The sequence below is a fragment of the Somniosus microcephalus genome, unplaced genomic scaffold (genome assembly GCF_052327205.1).
Source record: "Somniosus microcephalus isolate GS21.2 unplaced genomic scaffold, FLI_Smic_1.0 scaffold321, whole genome shotgun sequence".
Classification (NCBI taxonomy): Eukaryota; Metazoa; Chordata; class Chondrichthyes; order Squaliformes; family Somniosidae; genus Somniosus; species Somniosus microcephalus.
Window position 1 is genome coordinate 103,944 of NW_028225508.1, and position 14,912 is coordinate 118,855.

The following is a 14,912-nucleotide window of genomic DNA, read 5'->3' on the forward strand; positions in this document are numbered from 1 at the left end:
AATGGTCTGCAATAACTTTACCCTTAGATGGATTGAGCGTCTGTTTGCTCAGGCTGGACTTAAACAATGGTTCAATTGTGGCCTGGAAGCTATCTTGAGTTAGCTCGTTCCCTGTGTTTATTCCTGATCATTGAAAGGGGTTGCAGTATTATCACACTAACGCAACTGCTATCCCATTGTATTTATTATTTCCACTTGCAATGTTGAGTGCAACTTGATTGTTACAGAATGCGTGCCAATTGTGAAATGGGTCAGTCATTTACCTGTCCAGGCGGATTTGCCAGTAAGTTTGGTGAGTGACGGGCACCCAGTTAATTTGACCTGTGTAGTGGTTTGGATCAATTCCACCAAATACAACTTCACTTCCGGACTGACCAGTCTCTCTGTAAAACAATTTAACCAGAATGTTATTGAAATGAGCATAAACAGAGATTCAGAAATTCCTGATTAACAATATGTTTTACTGGCTGGCCCAATGTGGCTTCATTAACCAGTGGAAATTAGACCCAAGCCAATATTTTGCGAAATAAAGAAGAAAAGAGAACTTGATCGTCACTGTGCTGGTTGGAATGAAACATTGTTCTTTCCATAATCCCTGAAAGAGATTGCAATTATCCAATTTCCCATCTTGGATCTATAAATCAATTAAAACATCTAAAGGAGTTGAATTTGTCCATTGGGATCCAGTTGGATGTGCTTCGGACTTTGCTAGAAGGTGAAGAGGTCACCTGACATGAAAACAATTCATCCAGGTGAGAGAACAAACACAAGGAAGGGCGAGAAAAGGCCCATCGGCTTTATAGAAAGAAGGTTCTGTGGTGACCTTAACTAAATACCCTATTTTCAGCAGGGAGCTACAGAGATGGAAGTATAAGAAGGTAAGAAAACCGACCTGCTCAGGTAAAAAGCAAACAGGTCCTGTTGCACCAGGTCATCAGACATCATGTTATCAAACACAGGTGTGGCACTTGCTGCTGCAATGCTTGGATAGGCCAATCCGAGAATCCCATCAAATGAAGCGTAGTAGAATGAACTCCCAAGTTCAGACTGACTTAAACCAAATTCCTGCTGACTGATAGCTATGTTCGACACCTAGACAAAAGAAAAAAGCTAACTTGTTCTGAAGAATTATTGTACTGAGAGACATCAACAAACACATTAGCGCATTGTTGTCCAGGTCACACATTACTTACATGTTACGACAAAATGTTTGTTGTTCCTCGGGCTGATACTTTACCAAATAACAAAATTCAGTATTGACTGGGCAACAGTTTAGAACATAACATAAGAATTAGGAGCAGGAGTAGGCCATACGGCCCCTTGGGCCCACTCCACCATTCAATAAGATCCCCATATCTCTTGATTCCTCTAGAGTCCAAAAATCTATCTGACTGCGCCTTCAATATACTCAACAATTCAGCATCCACAGCCCTTTGAGGTAGAGAATTTCAAAGATTCACAACCTCTGAGTGAAAAAATTCCTCCTCATCTCAGTCTTAAATGGCCAACCCCTTATCTTGAGACTATGCTGTTGTATCCGTGTGTTAATGAAGACACGGAATGCAGGAGTTGGTTTACAGGTGTTTACTAGACAAAGTCTGGAGGGGAACTAACAGATACAAGACACTATACAGGCTTATATAGCCCGAGTGGCCACTACTGGCATTACAGTACACAGGGGCTCTTAAAGGCACATACACCACAATTCCTCCCCTTTTAGATAACCAGTACATAACATTTTAAGTAATTGTTATTAACATGTGTACAAGAACAATAACCTAAACATTTGCTGCAGTTAATCAATTATAAGTCAGGCTCTCTGGAGGCTTCCTGAGTCGGTCCGGATAACGCCTCGGTGGTGTAGTAGTTTTCGGTGGTGTTGTAGTTTTCGGTGGTGTAGAAGGTTCTTTTGGCAAGGTCGATTCGGCTTGAATGCCAGTGTCGGGTTCATCTGGTTCCAGTATCACCGGATCGGAGGTAGATACTATGGGTATCTCTACTTCATCATTAGGCGTATAGAGTGGTGGTGTAGGTTGTCCCTTTTTGGATGACTCTATGATCTGGTCAGCATGGCGCCTTATTATGCTTTCTCCAATGTCCACGGTATACATCAGTGGTCCTAGTCGTGTGCAAATAGTTCCAGGCTGCCATTTCTCGGTACGGTAGTCCCGGGCCAAAACTTGTTGACCTATCTGGAAGGTTCTAGTTGGCCTTTCATTCATGCCTTGAAATTGCCGGTTCTCTATGTCCCTTCTGATGTTTGGCTTGATCAAATCCAGCCGGCATCTTAGTCTTCTATTGAAAAACATCATGGCGGGAGTTTGGTTTGTAACCATATGTGTTGCATTCCGGTAGGCAAACAAGAAGTTATCTACCTTATGCTGTAGATTAATGCCTTCATTACCCATAGCCTTTATGGCCTTCTTGAAGGTCTGGACAAACCTTTCAGCCAATCCATTGGTGGCGGGATGGTATGGGGCGGATGTATAGTGCTTAACCCCATTGTTTTTTAAGAACGTTTTGAATTCTTCGGGCACAAATTGTGGTCCTTTATCAGAACAGATCTGTTCAGGCAGCCCATTCCTGGCAAATATGGTCCTTAATACTGTGATGGTTTTTTCCGTGGTGGTGGAGGACATCTTTATTACCTCCGGCCACTTGGAGTGTGCATCCACCGCGATTAAGAACATTGAGTCCATAAATGGACCAGCAAAGTCGATATGTACCCTTTGCCATGGAGATGAGGGCCACTCCCATGGATGTAGAGGGGCTTGTGGTGGGGCGTTTTGGACCTTCTGGCATCCTAGACAGCTCTTGGTCATTTCTTCGATGTCTCCATCGACACCTGGCCACCACACAAACGCTCTGGCTAGGTTCTTCATTTTCACTCCACCCAGATGCCCCTCGTGAAGCTCCTTTAGCACTTTATACTGGAGTTTGGGTGGAATCACCACTCTGGATCCACACATCAAGGTTCCTCGGCACACTGACAGCTGTTCTCTTCTTTGCGAGAATGCTGGCAACAGTGGTTCGCCATTTGCTGGCCATCCCTTCACTGTTAAATCATAGACTCGAGAGAGAGAGAGAGTCGGGTCATTTCTCGTTTCCTTTTCAATGGTAGCATTTGTTACTGGTAGACATTCGACTATGGTTGAGTGGAACATCTCCACTGGGTCCACTGTAGGTGCCTCTTCTACCGTTGGCAACGGTAGGCGCGATAAACTGTCAGCATTTCCCTGCTGTTTTGACCCTTTGTATTCTATGTCATATCGATGTGCCCCTAGGAAAAGGGACCACCTCTGTAGCCTTTGTGCTGTCATAATGGGAACGCCCATTTTAGGGTTGAATATGGAGACGAGGGGTTGATGGTCAGTCAACAAGGTAAATTTTTGTCCGTGTAGGTAATGGTTGAATTTCTTCACTCCCCATACCAGGCTGAGTGCTTCCCTGTCAATCTGGGCATAGTTACGCTCAGCTGAGTTCAATGAGCGTGAAGCAAAAGCTATCGGCCGCTCCGAGCCATCAGGGAATCTATGTGATAATACCGCTCCTATGCCGTAAGGGGATGCATCACACGCCAGTGTGATTGGCAGTGATGGGTTGTAATGAGCCAAAACTTCCTTGGACGTGATCAAGCCTTTACATTTATGGAAGGCACGTTTACAGTCCTCGCTCCATTCCCAAATTACTCCCGTTTGTAGCAGTTCGTTAAGAGGGTGCAGAACAGTTGACAAGTTCGGTAAAAATTTATGATAGTAATTTATCAATCCCAGGAACGACCTTAATTGTGAGACATTTTCAGGTGCTGGGGCTTTTATGACCGCTTCAATTTTTTCAGGGGACTTATGCAACCCTTCTTCGTTAATTATGTGGCCACAATATGATATTTGTTTCTGGAAAAATTCACACTTGGGGCGGTTTGCTCGTAGGCCCCGTTCTCTCAGCCTAGTGAGCACCTGCTCCAAATTGGCAAGGTGCTCATTGTCATTTTCTCCTGTTACAAGGATGTCGCCTAGGTAGCATTGAGTCCCCGGAATCCCTTGCAGGACTTGTTCCATAGCTCTTTGCCAGATAGCTGGAGCTGATGCTACCCTGAAAACGAGTCGATTGTCCTGGTACAGGCCTTTGTGTGTGTTTATTGTGAGATACTTTTTAGAGGTCTCCTCAACCTCCATCTGTAGATATGCCTGTGCCAAGTAAATTTTTGTGAAACGTTTCCCTCCGGATAGCGAGGCGAAAATATCTTCTATCCTCAGAAGAGGATACTGTACCGTGTGAAGGACCGGGTTTACAGTCACCTTGAAGTCCCCACAGATGCGAATTTTTCTCTGTTCTTCAGATTTATCATTATTCAAAGTTTTCTTCATGACCGGGACGATGGGTGTTGCCCACTCGCTCCAATCTATCTTGGATAACACGTCTGTCCTTTCCAAATTCTCCAGCTCTGCCTCGACTGCTGGACGAATTGCGTATGGCACCGGCCTTGCCTTAAAAAACTTGGGAATTGCCGCATCTTCCACCTTTATTGAGGCGGTGACGCCTTTCAAGGTTCCTAGTTCCTGTTGGAACACTTCTTTGGCGTTGGCCAAGATGTCTTTCAATCGTTCAGGTATGAAGTCATCATCATTTTTTTTCTTACTGGTCACCGTCAGTGCCTGAATGGAGTGCCAGTCTAAACGTATCTTTCTGATCCATTCACGTCCCAACAGCGGTGGACCACCATTTTGCAGAACGTATAAATACAACTTCTGTATTTCCTTGCCGTTGTATACAACAGGCACTCTTATTTTCCCTCTGGGGTATACTTTCTGCCCCGTATATGTTTTTAAGATAATGGATGTGTCTTTCAAGGGTATATGCGGAAATAGCCGCTCGTAATCCTGTCGACTTATGACGGTCAGAGCTGATTCTGTATCTAGCTCCATTTTAACTGAGGACCCTGCTATCGTGAGGGTAACCCAAATGGTCTGGTAATCTTCTTTGGCAATTACATTATGTAATTTGAGACAGCTTAGTCTCTTGTTTCCGGAGTTGCTATCGCTCTTCTGGTCTTCGGAGCTACTGTCCGTCATCATTTGTACCTTTTTGTACTTTATTGATTTTTTTTTTGTCAGTGGATTTTTTGTTTCCAGATCGGCATACACGTGCAATGTGTCCCATCTTTCCGCATTGCCTGCATGCTTTGTCCTTGAACCAGCAGTCCCTTTGGTCATGGGTGGATCTGCCGCACCGATAACATCTCTCGAAACCCTGTGTCATTTCATGGGTGCCGAAATCCTGTGGCTTTTGCTTTATCTCTGCAGCTCCTCTCGCTGCTGCTTCATATGATACAGCCATTCTGAAAGCCTTGTCCAGTGTTAAATCTTTCTCAGAAAGTAGCCTTTTCTGTGTTCCTTCACTTAGGAGACTGCAGACGAATTTACCTCGAAGAGAGTCTGCCAGTCCTGCTCCGAATTGGCAGTGCTTTGATAGCTTCCTTAATTCGGTGAGGTAATCAGTGTTACTTTCATTCTTGTGCTGATTCCTCCTGAAGAATTTGAACCGTTCCGCTATCAGCAGCGGTGTTGGGTTTAAGTGCTCCTGTAGGGTATCAACAATTTCCTTAAAATTCTTGTCCATTGGTTTGGCTGGAGTGATTAAGTTTCGTAATAGCCCGTATGTCTTTGCGCCCATTAGATTTAGGAGTATCGATGCCTTTTCATCATCCTCTATTTCATTTGCTGTGCAATATACCTCCACTCTTTCCACATATGTGGTCCAATCCTCTACATCATTATCGAAAGCAGTAATATTGCCAGTCTTAGGCATCCTGAAAAAAAATGGCGCCTCCCGCGCTTTCCTTTCTTCCTTGCTGAAAAAAATGGCGCCTCCTGCACTTTCCCGCCGCTGTTGCTGCTGACAACGCTGTTCTCCGCGGTTTTTATTTATATAAATATTTTTAATAGTCGGAGACTTGTTCCTGCCGGGCTCTCTGGGACTTTCCCCGCCCTCTGCATGGTCTGAACGCCGACCTGCTTTGCAGAGCTGGCCATCTCCCGAGTGCTCCACCCTTCGTCTTTGTTTGCCTGTGCCTTCACTGCTTGGCCCCGCTGTAGAGCCAGCCGATCGAGCCCCAGCCCGCCGCCCAGGAAGGATTATTGCAGTACCTGCCACCAGCCCGGCTAGCTGGTGAAACCACAGTTTTTTTTTCGTTTTTTTTCTTCTTCCTTCGTCTGAGGAATCGATCTCCTTGAGGTGCTGCCGAATTGCAGGTAAGTCCGTTTCCAATTCATCGCCACTGTTGTATCCGTGTGTTAATGAAGACACGGAATGCAGGAGTTGGTTTACAAGTGTTTACTAGACAAAGTCTGGAGGTGAACTAACAGATACAAGACACTATAAAGACTTATATAGCCCGAGTGGCCACTACCGGCATTACAGTACACAGGGGCTCTTAAAGGCACATACACCACATATGCCCCCTAGTTCTGGACTCTCCCGCCAGGGAAAACAGCCTCTGTCAATCCCCCTCAGAGTCTTATATGTTTCGATGAGGTCCCCTCTCATTCTTCTAAACTCCAGAGAGTATAGGCCCAATCTGATCAATCTCTCCTCATAGGACAATCCTCTCATCTCAGGAATCAATCCAGCTTTATTGATACAGGGTTCTGAAAATCCACAGCTGTTCCTGAGCACTCCTGACCTCACAGGAACCTGGCGTATCATTGGCTGTGGTTTCACTGACCTGGTCAGAGGTCAGCAACAGTGCGTGTGGGCCCCATTTGGGGTCCAGGGTGAGGTTGTGACACGGACCCCTGAAGATTTGAGAATATATTTCTTTTAACTGTTGATAGCAACTTCCAAGTATATTGAAATCCTCCTGTATATTTTCCTGTTCAGCTTTGGAGTCTACCACTTTCGTTAGCTTTGTATCATTGGCAATTTCAGAAATACTAAAAGTGAACGGCCAATGATTTTTAGTTCTTTGTTGTAGGACATGTTACTGCTGAACGATAAGGAATTGTGATAATGCTTGACTTTAATTTAAAAAATGAGATAATAGGAACACTACATTTCTAAATATCTTTGATTGAATTCTATCCATTGTTATGAACCTATAAATTAGCCTAAAAAGTATACATATTGACTCCTGTTACCATGCTGAAGCCCTTCACCCAACAACAACAGCAATTCGCATTTATACAGCGCCTTTAATGCAGTAAAAATTCCCAAGGGGCTTCACAGGAACGTTATCAGACAAAATTTGACACCGATGCATATAAGGAGCTATTTGGACAGATGACCAAAAGCTTGGTGAAAGAGGTAGGATTTAAGGAGCATATTAAAGAGGGAGAGAGAGGTAGAGAACTGGATAGGCTTAGGGCGGGAACTCCTGAGCTTAGGGCCTATGCAACGGAAAGCATGGCCACCAATGGTGGGGTGAAGGAAATCGGCGATGCAGAAGAGGCCTCTAACATTACAAAGCTCCCTATTGGCTTGTTGCAACATGATCTATTCAACTAACCAATACTCTATGCCTGCATTTGAAGAATGTATTGGATCTGATAGTAGGAGATATTAATATTCAGGGAACTCTGACTTGAATGGGCAATTTAAGAATTTTGACTTTGTTTTGTCATAACGTTGTTAGTAAAAGTTACATTATACTTACAGTGACTGTGTCATAGCCCAGGACCCCAGCCATACTGCCTCCACCATACTGAATGGAGAACGGTTGGTTTCTTGTCTGATATGTTGAGGACTTGCTTGGCGAATATCTCTTGTGGTTCACTGCAAAAATAGTACATGCTTCATAACACTCAATTTAATGGTTTGGTTGTTTTATTCCACTAATGAGTTAAGGATAGATCCGACCAAAAATATTCTTTCTAATTCTTTATTTGTAGTCCCATTTGTTTCTGTTGAATTTTGCGCTCATTTAGGTGAGGGATGTTGGTGCTGGCTATTGAACCACTTTACATATCAGGCAACTAGCAGTAGCATCAAGAGCTCACAGGGTCAAGTACAGCATGGGTTAGATTTAGAGGAAAGCTACCTTTGTGCTGTCCCGACAATGGGCCTCTGCTGTAACACACCAATGTAATATTTTCCGTTTCTCCGTACAACCATCGTATGGCTTCTCTGAGTCAGATTGCCAGTTCGTGTCACAGTAGGACACAGTTCGTGTCCTGTGGGCCCATGATCACGAGGAACTAGGTTACGATGGCCCAAGTTGATTTTATGTAGGAGACCTTTGGCCCATCAACGCGAAAGGACAAAAAAGTAAGGCTTGTATTTCTATAGCACCTTTCATAGCCTCAGGACATCCCAAAGTGCTCTACAGCCAATGAAGTACTTTTGAAGTGTAGTCACTGTTTTAATGTAGGATACATGGCAGCCAATTTGCACACAGCAAGCTCCCACAAACAGCAACATGATAATGACCCGATAATCTGTTTTAGTGATATTGAATAATGGTTAATATTGGCTAGGACAGCGGGGTGAGCTCCCCAGCTCTGCTTTGAAATAGTGCCATGGGATTTATTATGTCCACCTGAGAGAGCAGATGTGGCCTCGATTTAACGTCTCATCTGCAAGATGGCACACTCTGACAGTGTAGCACTCCCTCAGTACTGCACTGGAGTGTCAGCCTAGATTTTGGTGTTTAATCTCTGGATTGGGACTTGAGCCCACAACCTTCTGACTCAGAAGGACGAGTGTGCTACCAACTGAGCCATGGCTGACGCAGTATGGGCTGGATTTTAACCCAATTCTCTGAGTGAAATGCCAGTGCACTACCTTGTCCCAGAGCACCTTTTTCTAGCATTATTTTCTTTTATTAAGCATCCTTCCTAACTGGCATGACACTGTAGTAATGTGATTAAATTCCATTATCCAATTATCTCACAAAATCATCGAACAGAAATCATAACCGTGTGTGTTATAATTAGAATAAGTAGTCAGTTGGTTATATGGCTTTAATTTACAGCATTGATGATTACTATGTGGATTAAAAGTTTGACCTAGTTGGTTTTACATTTGCTAAATTGGATCAACTTTTAGGAGTATGTTTTGTGCTAGTGGCACTTGTACATCGACTGTCACCGTCCCTGTCGACAAATGTGGGCTTCTGTAAGTCAAATCTTTGAAGAAACAAAGCACCAGGCCTCACAACTCTAACAAATGTATTTTCATATACATTGACATATTGAATCAATGGGCTGTATTTTCAGAAGGTCTGGATCCACCGAATACTTTTACCCTTAACACTCTTAGCCACCTTCTGTAAGTTTATGTGTCCTTTAACTGGTGATCAATTGATTGTGCCCTTGGAACACTTTCCCAATCAATGCCCAGATCACTCAGCGGAAAATGCCAACGAAATCTTGGGAAATCTAATACTGTATCTGTATACGTATACTTACTGCATACTTGGCTGTTACAGTAAACTGATGTGACCCAAAGGTTGGAGGAGCCAGTATCAAAGAGGACGGTGAAGCTCTGTGGTGGGGTTCCAATGCTGATTGCTCCAAAATAATACATCTGTCAGAATATTTTATAGATGAAACAAGGTAAGTTATAATTTACCAAGTGTTGCCGTACTAAATTTCAGTGCATATAGACACACACTGAGGCAGATGTTCAAGTTCCTGTGCTCAGGTGTATTGGACTGTCTAGGCGCAGCTCATAGAAGCAAATTGGTTTGGAAGGACCATGTGCCTGGATAGGAGTTTGCCCGATTTTCCTCCCCACACTGCACCCCTGCAAACCAGTGCACCCCGTCACAGGAACAGAAAGATCTGTATGATTGGGAACAAAGGGTGTTTTGGACTAACCCTAACTCTAACCCTAACCCTAGATGTTGTTACAAGCACAGCATCAGTATTCACTTGTACACCAACAACACGTATCTCTCTGGCACCACTCTCATCTTCAGGCTGTTGCTGTCTTGTGTGACTGCTCGCCGCACCATCAAGTCATGGATTTGGGTTGTGGTCGGCTTTGACCTGACTTTCTTATCCAGAATGGTTATCACCAAGACTGCTCATGTTGCTCACTTCACCCTACCTGTCTCGCATCGGTACAAAATCCTTAATCCATGCCTTCATCACCTCAAGTATCGATTTCTCAAATGCATCCCCTCCTCCAATCTTCACAAGCTTCAGTTAGTTCCCCACTCCGCGGTCGAGTTATTGCTCCAAAGTTCCTGAGTGCTCATCACTCCTGTCCTTGTCACTGTTACCTTGCCTCCCAGCTTGTTGGCTCCCTCATCCTCATTTTCAAATCCCTTCAGTCACACTGCACTTTATCCGAGTGATCTTCTCCAGTTGTATATCCCAGCCCACAAACTCCACTCCTGGAGAGAGTGAAGAACCAGATCTACTTTAGAGTTCAAATCCATCCGGCCTCCGACTCAAACCACCCAGGCGGGAACGCCGCCTGTTCCCACCGGCTTCTTGCCAAGAGTTACAATCAGCCCTGAAAACTCTTCTTTCACTCACTTTGCTCCTGTTTTCTGACGTTCTCTCCACAAACTACTTCACCTCACTACCCCTCTCCCCCCATTCAAAGACTACCGAAAGGCTTAGCTGCCCCATTGTGTTTTTTGACCCCCTGCTTGATCTTTGCTGTTTCCCCCCTACCAAAATTATTCATAGATGTTCTTCTACATCAGGGGTGCTATATAAATGCAAATTCTTGTAACTGCATTGATTTTCCTTTCTTGAGAAAATTTTACAGATCTAGATTAATGCTCACCTATCTCGTAGAAACAGAATGCCTTGCTGCTAAAATTAAAAACATCTTACCTACTCTTATTTTCTTTAGGTATATTTCAATGCTAAATATAATTTCTAATTATATTAATGCAGTATATTCTCCAGCAAGTCACATAACCTAGACTCTGTGATCCTGGAGATCTAGGGCAGGATTTTCATTGGGCCGTGGAGGCGGGATTGGAGGCGTGTGGGGGGTTAAAATCCCGAAATCGGGGGCACGAACCCATCCCGCCCCGAACCCGCCTCCATGCCAGCTTAAAAGGAGACGGATACCCGACCCGCACTGGGACCCGCCTCCCCGAGGCGGGAAGGGGATTAGTGCCAATTAACTGCCTGTTAACAGGTAGTTAACAGGCAGTTTTTAGCCTAATCCCTATTTTTATTGTTGAAATGTGAGATTCCCGATGGCTCCAAATCATGCCAAGTTAGCGAGGTGGGCCGTCGGGATGAAGGGCTTGGAGGGGTCGAGATGTCCGGTGAGTGATGGGTGCATGAGTGCAGAGGTAAGTGTGTTTGGTGTGTTTAAAGTGTTTAAAAGTTTTACTTACATTTACTTACCTTTACAGCTTTCCTTCCTTCAGTTCTCGGGAGTCCCTCATCTCACCAGCACAGAAAGCAGAATGGCCGCAAACTGTCAAAAGTTCCAGCATTCAGCTTTCTGTTCCGGGGAGATCTCTAAATCATCCTGACAGGAAGGAATTAACTTGGAGTACAGATTGTCAATGTTTGACAGCTTCAAACAGCTGTGAAACACTGATGTTTCATCTATCAAAAGGTCTTGACAGATGAAATATCAATCTGTGACATCACCTGTTGCCGGGTGGCCCTTAATTGGCCTACTGAGCCCACTGGGCAGGCTCAACAAGGTCAATCAAGTCAAAATCGCGTGGGTTGGCTAGAACTCAATGGAGGCAGGACTACAACCCCGAAAGTTGTAGTCCCGCCTCCTACCCAACTCCTCAATGAAAATTCAGCCCTGTGATTCTGGAGATCTACTCTTTAATAACACATTCCTTGAATAACACAAGGGGTGAGGGGCTAATGTTAACATTGGGCGATAGTGTAAAATGGGGGAAATCGAATCAGCCAGCCATTGTACAGCTGACCTGATTTTAATTTCCTTTGACTTCAGTGGAAGCCGAAATTGGGAGAGGTGCATAACGGGTGGCCAGTCCGATATCGCCTGTTTTACACTACCTCCAAATGTCGAAATTAACCCCATGTGCCCAATAACCGGTGTAAAGCTATGGAGGTCTACTGCAATAAATACAACTGACATGGAACTTGAGGGTAGATTCACCAATGCTGCACTCCCAGTGGGGTACCATGCTCGGAAGATAGGGCTACTACTTTGCAGCATTGGATCTGTAAGCTTCCTTCGACCTCAACTCTCCCCCGGGATCAGTGAAGTTGCCCTTAAATTTCCTCAGCAAAAATGACAGCAATTACTTACGTCCAAATAGTTTGCAAGTGGCTCGCCTGAAGCCAGGGACTGGCTGTTGAAGAGTCCTGCATATTTGGAGTATGGATTGCGTGGGTGATTCTTCAGAAATTCCCCAAGTAACCCACGTTCTTCAAGAGCCTTACGGGTAGATTTACCTTTTATCAAGGGAACTCTGTGAAGATAAACATAACACACAGTAGGGGATGAATCAAAGTTGTGAGCAACATGTCCTAGTCTTTTAATTAAACTCTGCAGATTGCGGGACTAGCATTGTAACAATGGTTGAAAGTTAGGTCAATCAGAGATACAAAAACCTACATCAAAACAGCAGTTGCTTGAATGTTAATTGAAATAGGTGTAGAAAGAAAAAAGAAAAGGAACTTGGGGCCTCGATTTTAACTTGGGGAGGGATCCGGGGAGCACAACAAACACGCATGCATAGGCCTGGAGAGATTTTAACTCTTGGGCTCATTTCCATATTCAGACTCGGACTGCCACTCAAACCCGGCAGGAATCACTGCCTGGCCAGCAGGCGGGAGCAGGAATTCAGGCAGCAAGAGGCCGTGGCCGGGAACACGCGGGAACGGTCCTCCGACAGTTGGTTAAATGGTGAGGCGGTGTGGCGGTGTGGTGAGTGGGGGTAGGCGGTCCAGTGGTGGTCGCAATCAGGGGAAGGGGGGCGGGGAATCCCAGGGCAAGGGAGGCTCAAGGTTTATTTGTAGGGCTCAGAAGAGCAATCCTGCTCCTGGCCCACATGGAAACTTAACACTGAAAAGGTAAGAACTTACCTTGCCTGGGCCTCTTCTGGCCCTCGATCCAGCCCTCAGCAGGTTTGTTCTGGCGGGAAAGTCACCACTGCTCCCCGGCTCAGGCCTCAGGTTAAAATCGCAGATCGGGGCACCGATGATGTCATCGGGACCCAATATGCATATTTTAAGAGGACCCCAGCAGATTCAGGAGGGTGTCCTTGCCGCCTGCAATTTAAAATGACATTGGGTCAGATTGGGGTGGGAACGAAGTGGGTAGGTTCTCCGCTCCATTTTAACAGCCCCCCACCACCCAGTTTCCGCCAGGCTGGAGGGAGGAGTTAAAATCGAGGCCCTTGTGTTTATGTAATGCTTTTGAACTTTTCTCAGAAATATCCCAAAGCAGTTCACTAGGAATGAATTGGTTTGTGAAGCGCCATCACTGTTATTAATTATTACACTGTTGTTAAGCAAACACAAGTCATTCTGCACACAGCAAAGTCCCTCAAACAGCAATCAGAAAAATAAACAGTCAACTTGTTTTTGATGCTGATGATCGAAGGAAAATTACCAAAAGAACTCACTGCCAGGACACCATAGTGCCCATTCTATCATGTTAAAGGTGCAACCTCTTGTTGCATACGTTGGTTACAACTCATGGGTACTAGGAAATGATGGACTATTTCAGATTGTACTATAAAAATTATGCAATCCTATATTAATAGGTATTCAGAATCTACTCCAAGGTAAAGTATAGAAAGTTTGGATTAGCCAAGAAAACATCAAAAGCTTAAGTTGCTCAAATGCAAGTCATAAGACTCAAAATGACTGGGGACGGTTTTGATACTTTAGCACAGATGCTATATTGTTCTCTGTAATATGCTTGGAAGGAGATGGTCAGAAGCAGGTAAATAATTAGTAGATAGAGGTATGTTAATAAATGTACGTTGAATTATCTCATGGAACCTGATGACGATGGAAGAAATATTTCATGTGCAAATGTTTAAAAGGAAAGAGAACCTAAAACTATCTCCTACTGATCCTGTTAGATAGAAACTGCAGTGCAAAGAAACACTACACAGGAATGGAAATTTAGATACATAGATACAGCTAAAATGATCATTTCCTGCCTGATTAAACACTCAGAAAGCTGAATGCAAGCGAGTGCAATGAGTAGCCACTTCATCTTGTCCGGCACTTCTCAGGACGTTGGTGAGATTTGTGAAATGTCTGGCTACTTTTATACAGGTCTGTACCAACCAGTTCTATTGTCCATAAAGTCAAATGATGTAGGTCATCAAAAAAATCACGTTTGTATCGTCCTTGTGGAAGGACACACTCGGACTATAGGTGTTATTTAATAATTATCAGCTGATATTTTTGACAATCAAACATTTTACATGTCAAGTTTAAGAACTTAGACCTGATAAGAGAACCACATGCATATTTGTTAAAGAAGATAAGATTTGGTTCTTGCGGTTGAACTTGCGTTATAGTTGATCAAATGTAAGTGTTTAGCTCTTTGAGGACAGTATGATTATAGAAACCTAGAGCATGTTTCAGGGGTAAGGAACGCATGTGGCACATTGTTGCTTTATATGAGATCTCAAGCTCAGGGGAAACTCATTTATTTTGCTTTCTCTGAATTACCTAAAACTTTCAAACTAAGGTCACACAAGGAACCTGGAAGCTGAGGGAGTACGTGGCCAAATCCTAGATTTTATCTGGGCTGTGTAACAGCCTTAGGATCTACTTAAGGATAGATGGGAGACTCAGTGAGCCCATCTCAAAAGTGGAGCGAGGCAAAGTTGTCCACGATCGCAAATTCTGTTCAATGTCTTAACCAATGACGCGTTAGATGACATTTTAATGGAAATGTCTGTGTCAAAGAATATTTGGCATTTATTTTCACAGCTGGTGTGTGTGTGCTAAGCCATTGTAGCAGAGCCTGGTCTCCAATCGTCT

At 44.2% G+C, this 14,912-nt stretch overlaps 1 protein-coding gene across 2 annotated transcripts in view; it reads right to left on the reverse strand.

The window, feature by feature from the left end:
- The window catches only part of LOC147081875 (pepsin A-like), a 49,940-nt gene extending 35,807 nt beyond the window's left edge, over nt 1–14,133 (reverse strand). The window contains exons 1-7 of one of the 2 annotated variants that reach the window (XM_085980634.1): nt 14,083–14,133; nt 12,211–12,381; nt 9,405–9,522; nt 7,652–7,770; nt 893–1,092; nt 546–555; nt 264–370 (exon numbers count right to left, since the gene is read on the reverse strand). In XM_085980634.1, coding sequence (XP_085836760.1) covers nt 264–370; nt 546–555; nt 893–1,092; nt 7,652–7,770; nt 9,405–9,522; nt 12,211–12,381; nt 14,083–14,133 — 776 coding nt within the window. Of the gene's footprint in view, nt 1–263; nt 384–545; nt 556–892; nt 1,093–7,651; nt 7,771–9,404; nt 9,523–12,210; nt 12,382–14,077 lie in introns of both variants that reach the window. The other variant, XM_085980635.1, reaches the window with a different exon arrangement.
- Nucleotides 14,134–14,912: the final 779 nt, after the last annotated feature.